The sequence below is a fragment of the Propithecus coquereli genome, unplaced genomic scaffold, assembly GCF_000956105.1.
Source record: "Propithecus coquereli isolate 6110/MARCELLA unplaced genomic scaffold, Pcoq_1.0 Scaffold1, whole genome shotgun sequence".
Classification (NCBI taxonomy): Eukaryota; Metazoa; Chordata; class Mammalia; order Primates; family Indriidae; genus Propithecus; species Propithecus coquereli.
In genome coordinates, this window is record NW_012133857.1 from 6,268,960 (window position 1) to 6,286,244 (window position 17,285).

Sequence of the window (17,285 nt, forward strand, 5' to 3'; positions counted from 1 at the left end):
ATGAGGTATAGAATGACCATGTCACCATTGCCCAGGGCTCAGCCAAGAAGAGGTAGAGGACAGCACAAATGTCATTAACACAAGTGACCAAACAGAGACAATACAACTAATAGCAAGGTTTAGACAGAGAGGTAGCATGGTGAAGTAGATGTCAGTCGGCAAGAGCTGTCTCCAAAGCCTTGCCGAGCTGCCCTCCCTGGGTTCTGCCTCCTGCAAACTTGCTGGAGGAGTAGGCGAGGGATGCCACGCTGGTAAAAAGTTGTGAGACGAGGCAGGCAAAGTCTCAGATGTGCCTACAAGGCTCCTTCAAAGCCTTGTCCTACTCAGTGCCAGCCCAGGACCCATCATGAAAGGACAGCTCCAACCCAGCACCCTTGAAGGCCCAGGACAGGGATGATCAGGCCAGGATAAGAATGACTGTGAACCCGGGGCTGGGCAGCCCCAGGGAAATGCCCTTTGATCAGCTATTCCAGCATCCCTAGGGGCAGCAGGCTCTCTCCCTCTGGATTCACACTCCATGCCCTGCCCTGTGCATGCTCAGCTGTAGGATGACGAGGAGGCGGTGCCCCTGGTCTTGACTTCAGACACTTCAGGCCCACTGGAGAGAACATTCTCGGCACCCTACCCTACCCAGACCAACAGTGACCACCAATGAAGTGCTGGTGGTGGAGAGCTGAGGTGGGGTGTTGGGCACCTGGGACTTGTTCCATTCTTCCCTGGGCCTCTCGCATGCCTACCCCTCCAAGGCATAGGGGATGAGAGATAGGGAGCAGGCAGACTGTCTGTGCTCCCCTCACCCAGCTAGGGCGTGTCACTCACTCGCCTCTCTACTTCGTGCCTCTCTGAACCAGTTCCAGGGAACTCAGCCACCCATGCACCTCAGTAAGGTGCAGAAGACCCAGCCGTAGTCTTTCAGTGCCGATTCTGCTTCAGACTTTCTTAGAGATCATGAACAGGCCCACGCCCCTCTCTGGGCACCAGTTTCTCCACCTGCACAACAGGGGAGGGTGCTAGCCGGCTTAGCTTAGCTCCTGGCTAAGGCGTAGGGGGCTGAAGAGGGGATGGCCCAAAGCCCTCTGCCACCCACTCTTGGCTCAGGGGGAGGACAGCGGCTGGAGATGGGGAGCTCAAGCCATCTGGGAGCTGGGGAATACACAGAGGATAGAGGCTGTGCAGGGAGAAGGTCAGAGACTGGCAGGACTCCCTCTTGAGAGGCGCGCTCAGGCTGCTAGAGGAGGGCAGAGGAGAGTGGAAACAGAAATGGGAAGAACCAGCAGGCCCGTGGGAGCGGAGTGTTTGCAGAGGAAAGGGCAGCACCCTGTCCTCCCGATCAGGGACCCTACCGGCTGCCTAAGCTGCGTAAAGGCCAGGAGGGGCCCCCACGCCAAGCTGGACCTGGCCCACACACCACAGTGACCAAAGTCCCCTGTTAGTGTGTAATGGCTTTAGGGTAAGGCAGGCAGCCCTGGGAGGGGAGAAGTTATCAGCCGAGAGGGTGGAGAGTGAAGGAAGCAGAGAGACCCAAGACGTGAGCAACAAAAAGGAAAACATAGGTGGAGCCCTGCCCAGAGAGGTGACAGGAAAGGAAAAGCTCAGTGATGGGCATTCGGGGATGGGGGAAACCCAAACAGGCCATAGACAGGCAACCCAGGCTGGGAACAGTCATGGATAGGGGTGACCACAAGCAGATTTCTCCCAGCTCCCTTTCTCCTCCCCAGCTCCCAGGTCCCCCTCCTGCCTTGCCATGCACTTGTCAGGCCAGGCCAACTCATCTTTATCGCCACCTGGTGGGTGCTCCAAGGACTTCGCCAAAGTTGGCCTTAAGGCCCAAACACCTGGGTACAGGCCCCTTCCCAGGAGGTCAAGTGACACAGACGGCAGATCTCTCTCCTGAGCTCCAGGCAGAGGGAGAAACAAGCAGGAGGAGGTGGTGAGACCACAGGACTGGTTTTCAGGGTTAGCATGAAATTAGGGAGGTCCAAGGCCTCTCCTCAGTCCCAGGCCACTGACACAAACCCCACCTTAGACCCAGCTGCAACCCCAGATAGAACCTAGCCTCTGGTTGGCCACAGGCTGGCCCTGGTCCCTCCCTGAGCCCTGACCCCAGTCTCTGAGGGCAAGGCCCAGTTAACTCAGATGGCTACCTTCTGGAGGCAAGGACAAGGACCCCCCACCATCCCAGTGCAGAGAGCCACCATCCCCTACGTGGTGGAGGCCACCATGTGGGCGATTCCTGCCACTCCAGGGCACAGGCTGCCCAAGGAGGACAGCCAGTCTGCCAGCAGAATGGACAGCGATAGCTTCTTAGGAGAGACAACACTGAGCTTTTCTCCGAGAACTAGGTAGGGGTCTCTGGAGCCCAAGGGAACATGATGGGTGCCAAGGACACCTGAATCCAGGGGAGCAGGCATAGGGGGCCCTTTCCCTCAGGAGGCTTCCTACACAAGGCCAAGGGGATCGGGGTGGGTTTTGGGCAGGCCACTCTGGCTGCTGAGAACGGCCTAAGGGGCAGGCCTGGGCAAAGCTGCCATTCCATCATCCAGGTGAGGGAGGAGGAGGGTTGGGGAGATGGGGACATGCTTTGGGACATGCTGAATGTAGAGAAGCCCCAAGACTGTGGGAATCAGGATCTAAAGTGACAGGGCCCAGACAAGGGGCAGGGAGATGAGGGCAGCCCCTGTAGGGGAGGGGCGTGTAGGGAGTGTGCTGGCAGGGGTGGGGTGAGGAGTTGGAATCAGCCCTCCATTCCCACCGCTCACCCAGGGCCTGTTTTAAAGAGCAATGGCCCAGCCTCCCCCCATGTGGGAACAGGAACTGCTCCTATCTATCCCGGGGGAGGGGGCAGGAGCCACAGCTGGCAGTCATTAAACACCCTGATCAGGCCAGGGATGGATGAGATATTAATAGCCAGGAGTCGATGGCCCTGGAGACACAGCCTCCCAGGAAGAGGCTGTGTCCTCAGCAGGCCATGGGGATGAGGAGGACAGGTCAGGAGGCCACCCTGGCAATCCCCCAGCCTCCATTCAGGACAGGCGGGGTAACCAAAGTCCAGAGAAGGAAAGGGACTTGCTTGGGATTGTCAGTACCATCATTGGTAAAGCCTGGCCTTGAACCCAGTTCTCCAAATCGCAGAGCCCTGCCTCTTCGTTGCATGGATTTTCCTAGAGGAGATCACTGGGGGTACCCTGTGTGGAAACACAAGACGAGCAGACCTAGCTGGTGACACCAGTTCATTGTTTAAAATCTTGACATTTTGTTCTCGTACTTTTTGCATTAATTTTCATTTTTTAAAATATTATGTTAAAATACTATCTTAATTAGCAAGTTTTTTTGCCACCCCTTAAAGTTTGCACCCAGGCAAGTACCTCACTTGCCTTACCCTAGTCCCAGCCCAGCCCCCAGGGCTCCCAGCATCCCTGAGTCCCAGGATTTCAGCATGGAAGAAACTTTGGAGGGCTCTAGAGTGGCCTCTATATAGCTCAGAAGAAGAGGATCCTGCCGGAGTGATGCTTGCTAGAAGTAGGCAGCTCCAGGACAAATTTAGCAGCTCATCAATGTCATCATAGACCTGGGTGTTTTCTATCTGTCCACTCTGCCATCCTCGTATATAGACTTTGAGACTCAGACTTATCCTCTCATGATTGCAAAATGGCCATTGCTGCCCCAAGCATCATGTTCTCACAGAATTCCATCCACGGCAGGGAGGAGAATTTCTCCTCTGTGAGTCCTTTTATCAGGGGAGATAACCTATCCCAGGACCCACCTTCTGCACACTCTCCTCAGGCCAGGATTAGTTTACGTAACCAAATCCCAGCTGCAAGAAAGGCCAGGCTTCTGTAAGGGAAGTTGATCTGCTGAGGAAGAGAGGGGAATGGCTATTGAGTAGGTAAGCAACAGAGTCTGACTTGCAGTCTCTTTTTGGATGTCTCTTTGGGTAAATGTGTGATCTTTCAGAGTCCTTCTACCTGAGCCTGATGGTGTAGTATATGGTGAAGGTGAAGGAGCTAAACCTGGTTCAGTGCAGGAAACAGAAAACACTCCAGGTATTTTGTGCAGAAAGAGATTTAATGTAGGGAATTAAATGTTGGAAGACTTGGAGGACTGGAAGTTTGGGCCACCTTTACCCTTCTTGGTCACACTACCGCAGCTGCCACCTTGCAGAAAATTATTGCAACCTCCCAATTGCACATCCATTAAGCTGGTGACAAGACAGTGGGAGGAACATAGTCTCCTGCTGCTGCAAAAATCTCTTGACTGCCAGATCCCACCCATCAGCCCCATGCTGCAGGCCTCCACCTCCCTTCTGCCTTCTGACTCTCTGGGCAGTGCTTCCCTCTGGAAGAGCCTATGTTGCATTGGATCTCTAGCAGCAAGGGAATTTAGGAAAGGCAGTCGTGAGCCTTCCAGCCCCTGTAACACAGAGGAATATGGAAGGGGCTAGAGAAGACACTAAATACCAATAGATAATTTGCAGCACCAGGACTCAGGTGGCATTATAGCCCAAGTCTCCAAAAACCAGAGCCTGAGACAAGGGCCTGTGACCAGGAAACAGAGAAGAATGAAACAGGGAAATGAGGACAGCCAATATAAAAGTTAGTTACTGAGGTGGCCACTGCTGGGGCAATGGGAACTCATTGCCACCGGGACCTGCTAAGGAGCTGTCAGACACGCCTTAGAATTATCCTCCTGAAGGACATAAAAGGAGAGCATTGGACACTGATTCCCATCATCTAGTGCTCAAGGTTTGCCCATGTCAACCCCCTCATGCTTCCAGGCCTGGCAGCCATGAGCATTAAGCAGATTCCTGCAGGTGTCCCACAGTACATAGCCAGGAGCCCTTGGGCAGAAAATGCTAGCTATGTGGTGTGGATGAGCTGAGGAGCTGTCAGGTTACTCCTGCAGGAAGCTGGCAAAGGTACGCCAATAGGATATGAGGCAGAGGTTCTAACACAGGTGGCCTGCTGGGGGCAGGGAAGAGGAACCTCACACAAACGTCCTTGTGCACTAGGGTCTTCATGCACACTCACTGGCCCTGCTGCTACAGTCTGTCACTGGGGTACGCATAGTCTGCTCTCTGGGCAGGGGCCCCAGGGTCTGCCCTAGCTGACCCAGTCCCACTGTGGCTCCCTCTGGCCTCTCAGACCCCTCCAGTCAGTCTCAGCCATGCCTCCATCCAGCCTTGGGTGTGCGCTGCCCTCACCATGGCCTCTATGGCAGACTCACTTTACCATTAATCATGGCAGCACCATGACGGGCCCACCAGTTCCAACTCAGCCACCTTCCTCATGGCTCGCAGAGCACACAGGAACTTGTGGATCCCTTCCAGGCCTTCTGGCCATTAAATCTGTAGCTCCACCATTTTTATCCAGAAGGGGCACTTACAGGGCACAGGTGGCCTGGGGGCTGTCTTCCAAACACAGAGTAGGACACACCCCCCTCTATTTTGAGCTTTCGATTTTTCCCCCCAGAATTTCATCCCAGATGATGAGACTGAGATACGTGTCAGGCGGGTTCTTCCAGGTCTCCTTTCCACCCTTCACCAGCTGTAGGGTGGGCTTCCCTCCCTTCCCCTCCATCCTAGCTTCTTCCTTTCAGAGATGACATCCCCTTCTCTGCCTTTCCCTGGGTCATAATGGTGGAGTGGCTTCAGAGGGATATAATTTCAGGGGCAGAGGGATGAGAAATATACTATTTAATGTTTTCAAAATATTACTGTCATTATGTTCATTCAGCAAATAATTCCTGTGTGCACTTCTTGATACTCAGAATACCGTGGAGAACAAGGCAGAGCCCCTGCCCTCATGGAGCTGACCCTCTAATGGATGGAGAAAAATAATAAATGAGAAAAATTTCGGAAGCAAGCAAGCAGAGTGAGGGCTAGAGTGAGGGGGTGCTCTGTTAGTTGGGGTGGTCAGAGGAGGCTTCCCCAAGGGGTGGGCAGTGGAGCAGGAGCAGGCCACTCTTTCCCGAAAATCAGAGGATTTTAAACCATGTATGTCAGAGCTGGGGCTCGGAGGCCTTGAGGTCCCCTGCCTCTGCAGAAGTAGGCTGGACAGCATCTGAGGAGAGCCTGGGGCTGGGGGCTGGGGCCTCAGCGCTGTCTGAACCCTCTTCCCTTGAGCAGGGGCTCAGGTGCTCACTGCTGGCAGAGCAATGGGGAGAGGATGCTGGCTGGGCGTGGAGAGGCTTGTTTCTTGGGCCTCCACTGCAGCAGTGATCTGGGCTCACAGACTCCATCTGGGCGTGGGGAACAAGAGGCCCCCCCCCCCCAGCTCAGTGTCCTCAGTGCCAAGTGACAGAGAACAGGCAGCTCTTGAAAAGACTAATATTTACTCTTCAAACGGGAGCTGGCACAGGCTGTTTCCTGCAACTGGCGTCTGGCTTGCCCTGTGGGATGGATGCAACAGGAGGTATGCGGGAGATAGGCAAATGTCCCCTCCTGCGCCAGCATTCAGGACAAGACAGTGTCTGCGGGATGGGGACAGCATGTTCCAAGATCCCATCCAACACGTCCCATCTCTGCTTGCACACCTCCCGGGTGGAGCACTCCCTGCCTGTGCAGCCCCCGCTGGACAGCTCTGTGAGAAAGTTCATTCTAATGTTGGCCATGTGTTCCTTGCCCCTGGCCCTTGCTCTGATCCCTGGGGCCTCAGAAAATGTCCCTGGGACAACCCCCCAGGGCCATCGTGGTCCTGGCCACCTTTACCCACCCACCACTCCCACCAGCCTCCAGCTTCGCTTCCCCAGGCTGGCTCTCCGGGATCTGTGGCCAGAACAGGCTATTTCTGGGGTGGGAGGAAGGCCTTCCTTGGGGGCACCTCTCTCCCCCTGCAGCTGTGTCCCTCATCCTCGTGAGAGCCCTTCAGCTGAGTGCGTGCCTCGTGTGGGAAAGAGTCCTGGCCAGGAAACTACTGGTCAGACGGCCCGAATCTGGGGAGGAGAGAGTCCCTGGTGGCTTGGTGGCCAGAGCCAGCTCCCACCCGCCCGCTTTCGCTTCTGGAGTCCTCTCCTCTCTGCTCTCTGTCCTTCCACGTCCCCCATGGCCTCCAGAGCCCTCCCTCAACAACACGGCCCGTGGCCTCGGCTTCAGATTCCCCACACCTGGGCAGCACGGGAGGCTCAAATGCTCTGACAGCACACGGGGCTTTGGAACCCCGTGAATTCCAACCTTCTCAGCCTCCTCCAGGGCTTGGAACACCCAGGACAAGATCTCCCAAGGGAAATGCAGCCCATCTTGTTCTCCCAGAGCTTTCGGACCTGACTGCTGAGTCTAGAAACCTTTTTTAAAAATTCCTTGTTATCCTACACTTAACTCTCATGTTCCTGGCCCCTTGTAGGCAACCATTCCAGTGTATTTAACATGTATCTTTTTGCATATATCCTTACAAAATATTTCACCATTTTGTATGCATATATTTCTAATCATATAAACATTGTTTTTTACTCAGCTCTGAGTTGTTAAGATCCATCCATGTTGTGATGTTACATCTAAATCTGATACTTCTGCCTGCTCCATGGTGCTCCATGGTGAGCCTGCATACTTCACCTGTCCATGATGGATACACAGGTTGCTTTCCACCAACACAAATGATGCTTCAATCATCTTCATACTTCAGTCATCTTCATACATGTTCCCCTAAGGATCTGTATAAGAATTCTCCTGGGACATATAACCAGGGGTAAAACTTCCACATCTCGAGGTGTGTACATGCTTTATTTGGGCAGGTACGCTGTATTCGTTTCGCGGGGCTGCCATAAAAAAGTATCAGAGTCTGGGTGGCTTAAACAACAGAAATTGGGCCGGGCGCGGTGGCTCACGCCTGTAATCCTAGCACTTTGGGAGGCCGAGGCGGGCGGATCGTTCTGAGCTCAGGAGTTAGAGACCAGCCTGAGCAAGAGCGAGACCCCGTCTCTACCAAAAAATGGAAAGAAATTAATTGGACAGCTAAAAATATATGTAGAAAAAATTAGCCGGGCATGGTGGCTTGTGCCTGTGGTCCCAGCTACTCGGGAGGCTGAGACAGTAGGATTGCCTGAGCCCAGGAGTTTGAGGTTGCTGTGAGCTAGGCTGACGCCATGGCACTCGCCCCAGGCAAGAGAGTGAGACTCTGTCTCAAAAAAAAACAACAGAAATTTATTTTCTCATAATTCTGGAGGCTAAACAGTCTAGATCAAGGTGCCTGATGGCTGTCTTCTCCTTGTGCCTTCACATGGTCTTTGCCCTGGGCCTGCATCCTAATCTCTTACGGACACTAGTCCTAGTGGACTTGGGCCCACCTATAGGACTTTGTTTTATCTCAATTACCTCTTTTTTTAATTTTTTTTTATTTCAACATATTATGGGGGTGCAAATGTTTAGTTTATGTATATTGCCCTTGCCCCACCCGAGTCAGAGCTTCAAGCATGTCCATCCCCCAGTTTAAAGGGTCCTGTCTCCAACTGCAGTCACATTCTGAGGTCTAGAGTTAGGCTTCAACACGGGACTTTCGGGAGGGACACAATTCAGCCCCTCCCAGGAGCAGGGCTCTGCAGATGGGCTGTGCCTCTCCACCACTACCAGCTGCGCACGGGGTCCTACAGCCCCACACTCCCTCCTATGCTTGGTGCCATCCAGCTTTGCAGGTTTGGCCAAACTCAGAAGCATAAAATATCATAGAACTATTTAAAACTATTAAAAGATTAAAACTATTGTTTTAATATGTATTTCTGTACGTGTAATGATTTTAAATCTCTTCATATGCTTATTAGCTTTTTTGGCTTTTCTGTACATTGTTCATTTTTCTATTTGGATTCCTCTTTCTTGCTGATCTACAGGAATTGCTTCTGCATTAATCCCTTCAGGCATTATAAATATCTTCCCCCATTATTTTAATTTTGCCCATGAAATCCTTATTTATATATAACCAAATTCATCGATCATTTTGCCTTAAGGGTTATGCCTGTGACATTTTCATTCAAAAAGTCCTTTTCCACCACAGGCCACAAAGGTATTCTTCAAGTTCTTTGATGAACTCTATAGATTTTGCCTTTCACATTTGATCCAGCTACATCTTAGGAGCTGACTCAGCTGAGCCAGGCAGGGTCTCCCAGCCAGGTGCATTCAGGCGGCCCCTTCCTCTCTGAGCCTCTCCTCCAGTGACACTGCCCAAGGATGCTTGGCAGCTGTCACGCAGCACCTTTGCTACCTGGTCCCCTTCAAGGGGTAGGGCCCAAGAAAAAAGAAGGCAACACATTAGCCTGAACTCCTCCCCAGTCCTCCGGGCACAGAAAGGACACCTCCATGGGCCCAAATCACCTTTTATTCTTTTTTGAGACAGGGTCTCCCTCAGTCACCCGGGTAGAGTGCAGTGGCACCATCATAGCTCACTACAGTCTTGAACTCCTGGGCTCAAGCAGTCCTCCTGCCTCAGCCTTCTGAGTAGCTGGGACTACAGACACATGCCACCACGCCTGGCTTATTTCACTTTTTGTAGAGACAGGGTCTTGTTTATGCTGCCCAGGCTGGTCTTGAACTGGCCTCAAGTGATCCTTCTGTCTTGGCTTCCCTAAGTGCTGAGGTTACAGGCGTGAGTCACGGCACCCAGCCCCCTTTCATTCTTTGTGGCTGCTGCCCATTGTTCATGGGGGACGGAGCTCTGGGCTGTACTGTCACTGGCTCCCTCCTCTTGTTGCTCAGCTTCCTCACCTGAGCAACAAGAGGGTTGAACCAGATGGTACCTGAAGCTCTGTCAACTCCCAAATCCCAGCACCCAGTAATCAGATGTTGATTTCAGAAGTTGTTGCCTTCCTCTAAAAGATTCTGACTCAGGACAGATGGTACAGTGATACTTGGAGTATGAATTCCCCAGTGTGTTTAGAGGATAGTCAGGAGAGGATGGTGTATTTGCTTCCTTTCTGGGAATCTTATCAGCTGCTACACGAACAGCCTCTGCAAAATGACACAGGCCCCAGGGCTGGGAACCTGATGATGTGGCCAGCAGCTGCGCCTCCTGGTGGTCATCCTGTGACCAGGCTGGTCCTGGGAGATAACTTCACCACCGTTAGTTACAGCCAGAAGCCCAGAGCAGGGAGCATGCCTGCCCAGGGCACCCAGCAGGGCAGAGGCAGAGCCTGCAAAGGAAGCAGGCCTCCCAGCCCCTAGTGCAGTGACGCGACTGCTCTTTCGGTTGGGGGTTACTGCTAACGGCTATCTGAACCCTTGCACCTGTCTGGACTTCACTGGACGAGAAGATCTTCTCTCAACAACCCCTCCCATTATGGCGGCCCCGCATCATACCATCTAGCAAAAAGGACGCAGAACTCAGAATTTTTCATGCAGGTGCATGTTAATAAACGCCTTAGATTTATTCTCCTCCCACTTCTGGAGCCACATCATTTATTTATATGTACATAGGATATAAATGGCTATACAATGTTCTTTACATACATTTACACAAGTTTAAGTTTTACTACTCTTCAAAAGTTTGTCAAAACATACCCATAATTTACTCAAAATAGATCTATGCTGTTACATGAAAACACTAGGAAGCTTGTGTGGCATGGACAGCAAGTATGCAAAATGAACATATGCAGTAAATGGTTTTGCCCTGACTAAATAGGCCTCACTATTGTATGCTCTTAATAGAAGGTCCATTAAACAAAATAGAATCCTGGGGGTCAAGTCACGGGAATAACTCATTAAATAATGCTTCTGAAGCAAGCCCAGAATCATACAAATGAAAGGGTTAAAGAAGGTCATATGTACCTAGCAGGGGTTGAAGGAATGGAATGGGTTTTTTAATTTTACCCTAAATAAAAGGCGCTTGTGAGCAACAGCTCTGCCATCGGTACACATGGGCAGATGTTTCCATATCCAGCCATTCTCAGATTTTACTGACAAGTCCTTTTCCACAGGTTCCCTGCTGATGAGGTTTCCCCAGCAACAGAAGTTTGACATCATGCTCCCAGAATGGGAGAATCAGAGTGCTCCTCATTTGGGTCAGGGATGGACCTTGAGGTTTGGTCCAACCACAAGAACCGGCCTCCTTGGATCCTGGAGTAGACTGAACACCAGTGGTACCGCGGGCTCTGTGCCCAGGAAGTGGGAGGCAGGTCCAGGAGGAAGGAGAGGCCACTACATTTCTAGAGTGAAAGAATGAGGCTGTTTACACTGCAGTATCATAAAACACCTTTTTGTAAAGGCCAGAAGACGTGGCTATGCTATGCTGCCTGAAGCATGCTAGAGAACCTGTGTGTAACAAGTGAACTCAAAGCCTTTCTCAAGCACACAAACAGTGCATTGACCCAGTATTCCCCTCCACTACCACTTTTGATCCCTATAACAGCATGCCAGGGAAGCACACTGATGTCACCATTTCCCAAATGAGGACAGAGGCCAGATGGGCATTGACTTGCCTACTGTTGTCAGGTCCAGCCTCTTGGCAGACTATTGTCCTGGTTCTTTGGTTCCTTTGCTTGTAAAATTCACAAGCAGGGCCAGTGTGAGGGAGTGACCACAGACAGGAAGCAATTCCACACACACAGCTTTTATTGCAGGAAAGAAGAGAGCTATACAAAGCGAGAGTACGTTCCAGAGAGGAACAGGTCAGTCTCCATGAGTGGAGAAAGATGCTAAGGACACCCAGGTGGTTTCCTTTTATTAGCCTGGTCCAGGGGAAGGCCTACGGGAGGTGCGGGATGTTACCAGATGATTGATTTACATGATTGACAGGTGTTCTTATAACAAAGTTACATGGAAGGAGTCTCTGGGATGGCTGGCAAGGTCTCTTTCTTGACCTGTATGGCGTGTACCTTATAAAAAATTTTACTGAGTCATAATAGTCTCTATTTTTGTGTGTCTTTCTATATCTATGTTTTATTTTACAATAAAATGATTTTATAAGTTAAAAAAAAAAGTTGCAGCTCCACAGGTGTGTATGCCTCAAAGCCCAAGCTCCTGCTCTTTGTGGTCGTTAGCTACGTTTTCCTGCAGTCCCTTTCCCGGCTTCTCCGCCCCTAGGAACCGCCCTCCTGGCCTGTGTCTGCACCTGCAGATTTGGTCCCTGCCTAACACTGTGACGCAGGACTGAGTAGAAGGGCCAAGCCAATCCCCAGGCCATAAGGTCAGCTGACCAGTGTACTCCTTCCCCTACCTCTCTCAGGGCCACATCTACTTTCTCTTCCTCCACCCTTAACTCACGGTACGCAGGTAGTGCTTCCCCAGACCTGTGTAGGACTCGTGCAGGAACACTTGGAATGTGAGCAATGTCTGAACAGGGGTTTGCCAAGCACATCTGATCACCATAAGCACTCCCGTCCCTGCCTGTCCTCACTTGCGAAGCCCTGTGCAAGCAGGCAGTGGGCTGTCTGAGGGCCACTGTCCTGCATGTAACAGTAAGTGGCCAACTCCTCTAAGGAACAGCAAACAGCAGCCCTGGATGAAGGTGCAGCATGCAGCCCCTACATGCTAAGGGGCAGCTGCTATCTTCCAGCAGAGAGAGCCTCCAGCTCTGCTCCCTACCTATCCTCTGCTTCCGGCACCCCAAACAGCTGGCCTTGCTGCTGGCCTTCTGGCTGTCATCCTTGACTCTGAACAGTGCTGACCACCAAAGTGCTCCTCCTCTGCAAGACCTAAATCCTGGGCGGGGTTGGGCCTCAATGCAATCTGCTCCCACTCTGAAGCTCTTCTACCCGCCCCATCAATTACAACTAAAGGTGGCTTTCCCGTCCCTCCAGAGACTCCAGTTTCAGCCTCTGTCCCCAGGGCTGGAATGGGTAGGGCTGCGGTGGAAAGAGTTAGGAGAGCTGGAGAACGGGAGCACCTATGAAAGAAGAGAGGAGCTCAAGTTGAGGCTGATCAAAATGATTAAATGTTTTAATTTCAGCATTTCTCCCGATACCCTTTTCAGCACCCCTTGAAGAACTTTAAAATGTTGGGCCTTGGTTCACGATGCGTTTCAACAGAGTTCACAGAAAACAGGATGCACAACAGGGAGCCTATGGTAACATTGCTCCTGCTGCGGGCAGTGGAGTCTCTGGCACTGAGAGGAAATGTGCCCCAAGTGTGCCCCAGCTGTCTTCACCCGGGCAAGGAAAGCCAGGTATAGTCTTCGTCACAATAGGGCTAGCCTAGGGAAAAGAAAGCCAGAATTTACATGTTTCCTTCATTAGGATACCTGGGAAAGGGGAAACCCTTTGGGCTTGGCTCCCTTGGTTGGGAAACCCTGCCTTAGCAAGCTGAGCCACGCTCTGACCCTAATATAGCAGATGGGACTTAACACACTCTGATGCTCAAGATCTTGTAGTATCTGATACCAGTAGGCACCTTACCTTTAAAGCTTTGTTTTCAACATGATTTCATCTATTTCCAGATCTAGCGGTCAGTTGGGCAGGAAGCATTTAACCACCAGGAAAACAAAGCTGCTAGAACTACAGTAAGTCCATGGTGGAGTAAAGAGGACTCCTGGGATCTGGAACCAGCTTTCTGACATCAAGGGTCACACAACGGGCTACAAACCTCCAACCCTAAACCAAGTTAACCCCAAGCCTGGGATTTCCCTTGGATGAAATCACAAGAACTCCTTTCCTATCATCAATCTCTTCCTCTAGTTAAGTTGGGGCTTCTTTTAGCTAGATTTTAGTTAAACAATGCTTTTGTGGTCATTACTTGTGCTGCTTTTCTAGTGCATCTTTTTCCTTTTGTTTACAAAAGTAAATCTCAAACCCTATGTAGATGTGAACTGATTAAGATCACATTCAATCAAGTGTGGATAATTTCTCCACCAGGGCCTCAGTGGGCAAGAAGCATTCACCACAAAGGACTCATCTTCAAGTCTTGTCTTTACTATCTGCTGAATGTGGATCACAGGCTCAGAACCCCAAAGCATTGGGGGAACAGGGCAACACCAATACAACACAGGCTTAAAAAGAAAACGATACATTTTTAAGCTGTTCTTATCAACTTTTAGAGCTTTTTTTGTGCTTCTAATTTAAAAGAATTTTTCTCCCCTCCTTGGGTTCCCATTCTATTCTACCATCTCTTCAAAATTGTCTCCCAGAAAGACTGAAAATTCACCTGCCAGGTATGCAGAAAATTATGCAAATACGTAATCAATGGAGAGACAACTTTGGAACTTACATCTGAGGATACTGTCAATATAATTTTCATGTCCAGATATTTTATGTTTGGTTAAAAATAGAAAATTATATTATAAGAAAATAAAGTTACTACGGCAACATCTTCCCAACATAGTTCCCAGTTTTCCTTAAAATGACACCAGGGTAGCTCAATAACAATATAATAGCTGTGGTAACCAAATATAACTGAATTCTCTAAAACTACATTCTTGCTTTCTCCACCTACTCAATAACTCTTGCAATGGTTTTCCATTTTTAAAAACTACCACAGTAGGATTTTTTAATTTACCAAGACCATATATCTCAACCCAAAGTACTCCACGCAATTGTGGTTGTGCTAATCAGATTCCAGACTTCTACCAAGAACAATCCAAAGGGCAAACTCCCCAAATGGCCTCCTGAGACGTATGAGACAACCAGGTTGAATATTCTGGAGGTGTGGCCAGGCTCAGTGGCTCACATCTGTAATCCTAGCACACTGGGAGGCCAAGGCAGGAGAATTGCTTGAGTTCAGGAGTTCAAGACCAGCCTGAGCAAGAGTGAGACCCCATCTCTACTAGAAATAGAAAAATCAGCAGGCATCATGGCATGTGCCTGTAGTCCCAGCTACTCAGGAGGCTGCAGCAGGAGGGCTGCTTGAGCCCAGGAGTTTGAGGTTACTGTGAGCTATGATGATGCCACTGCACTCTACCCAGGGTGACAGAGTAAGGTTCTGTCTCAAAAACAAAAAAAATTCTGGAGGCCTAAGGAATCTTATTCAGAACCATATTCTGGAAAACTATGATCAATCAATTTTTTGACAATGAAAGAAAGTAACTTTCCAGAGCACATATTAAGCTTTATAAAGCTTTAAAAGTTAACATCTACTTAACTTTTGTTCATAAAAAATGAGTCCCTCAAGCTAATCACAATTACTGGAAAAGATGTACAGGAGTAATTAAGTTGGGAGGCCCTCTGGGAACAGTAGATGGGAAAAGTACTCGTCATCTTTAAAATGACAGGCACTCAGCTATGTTGAAAACGCTGATGACACCTCTCCCAAGCGGGCCTGTGAAGTGCCACTGAATCCATGGCATCCACCTACTCCAGTTTGTGGCCAACTGTAAGGAATCCTGAAATTCTCATTTCTGCTCATGCTTATAAGCTTATGATCCAGCCGTAGTGGTTATTCAGTTAATTCTTTAAAACTTCAGATATACCCTGCAAATAAATATAAAACATTTCTGTACCTACACAGTCCTACCACCATAAAAGGTTATATATAAATTAAACTCAAATTTCTTAACCACTTTCTCAGCTTAAGTTTGTCTTCCCACCTAAATGAAGTTCACTTTATATCCAAAATATATTTAAATATTCCAAAAGTATATTAAAAAAAAGATAAACAAAACTTATCTAGCTTATATTTATGAACCACTAAGTTCATAACCACATTTATGAACCATTAAGTTTTTAATTCACCCTGTACTGACCTTCTAAAAAAATAGTCATATTTAGATTGAAAAGCTGATTTGGATTTTAAAGTGGTTCCTCAGACACAACTGCCAATTACTAAAACTAGTGTTATTGAATCTAGTGGGTTATTGCATCATTCAATATAAAAGACCAAAATATTTCCATTCTGATCTTTTAATAAAGCTCTTTCTGAATGAGCCCCTAGAGTCTGCTATCCTATGTAAACCAGCTGAACTGGAGATTCTGCTGTAACGCTTGACACAAAACCAAAACTTGGTATCAAGCGACCTCACGACTTCCACAGCAACTGTTAAAAATTCCCAATTCTTGGTTTGTCCATCCAGTTTTGTTGAAAGAAATTTCAAGGATGAAACTTGAGGTGAAGTCGAGAAGCAGAAAGGGAAACCTACAATGATCCTCAAAAGAAAATCAAAGAATCCATTCATCACACGGTGTCATCCTCATACTCCACAGTCAGACTGCTTCTCCTGAAGCTGCCTTGTCAGTATCTGATATGAAGACAGAAAAGCCACTCCTATGTGGAAAAGGATTTGCCAGAGGTTCCTCAGCCCATGTAGGTACATGTTGCCCAGGCAAATAAACAGCAGCATCAGCACCACCTTCATAGTCCTCGCTGGACTGTAGAACAGGTACAAATAACACTGAAATGAGACCACAAGAGGAAGTCCAATCAGAGATAACAAAATGGTCACAAGGTCAGGTGCAAGATTCGCCTCCCAGAGCTGCCATGAACAGCATCATCTCCCTCACATTAGCTTATTAAATTGAATTCATTACACTGAAGCTTGGACCCACTGGTCAGACTGTTATTAATCACTGGATGAAAATGAGGACTTGGAAGAAAGAAAGAAAATGAAATAGGTGTCACAGGAGGAATTAGTACATGGCACGTTTGAAAGAAGTTTAAGAAATATAGACAGAAATGCCCAGGCTGTGGGATGTAGAGAAAGAAGAGACACAGGGTATGGGGCAGACAGCCAGGCCAGGAGACCCTAACAAGAGTGACTGGCCTCCCAGTGAAATTTTCCTTCAGGGAGCCATGACAGGAAAGCAAGCTGTTGAGAGAAGGCTGTGCTTTTACTGTTTTGGTTTCTCCTGAGTCACAACTACACTGAGTACCACTGTTCCCTTGGGTACTCTCTTTATCACATCTTTGAAAGCATCTCTGAGTCAGGGAAAGGTCTCTGCACAGCAGGTAGAGTGACTGGTATTTTGTGTAGAGCTATCACATAGAAAAGGGGCTATTCTTATTCCGCAAAAGGTGGCAACGGCATTTGGGTTCAATGTTTAAAAAAAAAACAGCCCAATCTCAGAACACAGAGCAGCCCAACAAAGTCTCGAGCTACAATGGGAGGGAGTTATCCAGGCAGGAACACGGTTGAGGGAAGGAGGTGGAACTGTAAGGTCCCTGCAGCCCTGAAACTCAGCTCTAGGACACTGCCACTGGCTACACTCAAAGTTTTAGGGACTTGTTTTCTAAAAGATGAGTGCATTTTCAATCTTGGGTTGAAAATTTTTTTTTGCATAATTGGGCAATTCTTAAAAAGAAACCATTCTAGGAAGTATGTGGAAGAGAAGGGAAGTGCCCTAAGAACAGAAATTTTAATTCTAAAAAAAGGAGAAAAAAGCTTATGCATGCAGAGAAAGTACTAAAATCCTAGCCCATGTGGAAGACAAGGAAGGAGAATTAGAGA

General features: G+C 49.1%; 1 protein-coding gene across 5 annotated transcripts in view; it reads right to left on the bottom strand.

Annotated features, from left to right (window-relative positions):
- Window positions 1-10,323: 10,323 nt before the first annotated feature.
- SEC22C (SEC22 vesicle trafficking protein homolog C (S. cerevisiae)) overlaps window positions 10,324-17,285 on the bottom strand; it is a 48,575-nt gene continuing 41,613 nt past the window's right edge. For 3 of the 5 annotated variants that reach the window (XM_012665530.1, XM_012665537.1, XM_012665545.1), the window contains one exon: window positions 10,324-11,032. In XM_012665530.1, coding sequence (XP_012520984.1) covers window positions 10,979-11,032 — 54 coding nt within the window. In that variant the 3' untranslated portion in view covers window positions 10,324-10,978. Of the gene's footprint in view, window positions 11,033-12,877; window positions 13,108-15,676; window positions 16,233-17,285 lie in introns of those variants that run through there. The other 2 variants (XR_001138362.1, XM_012665518.1) reach the window with 2 other exon arrangements.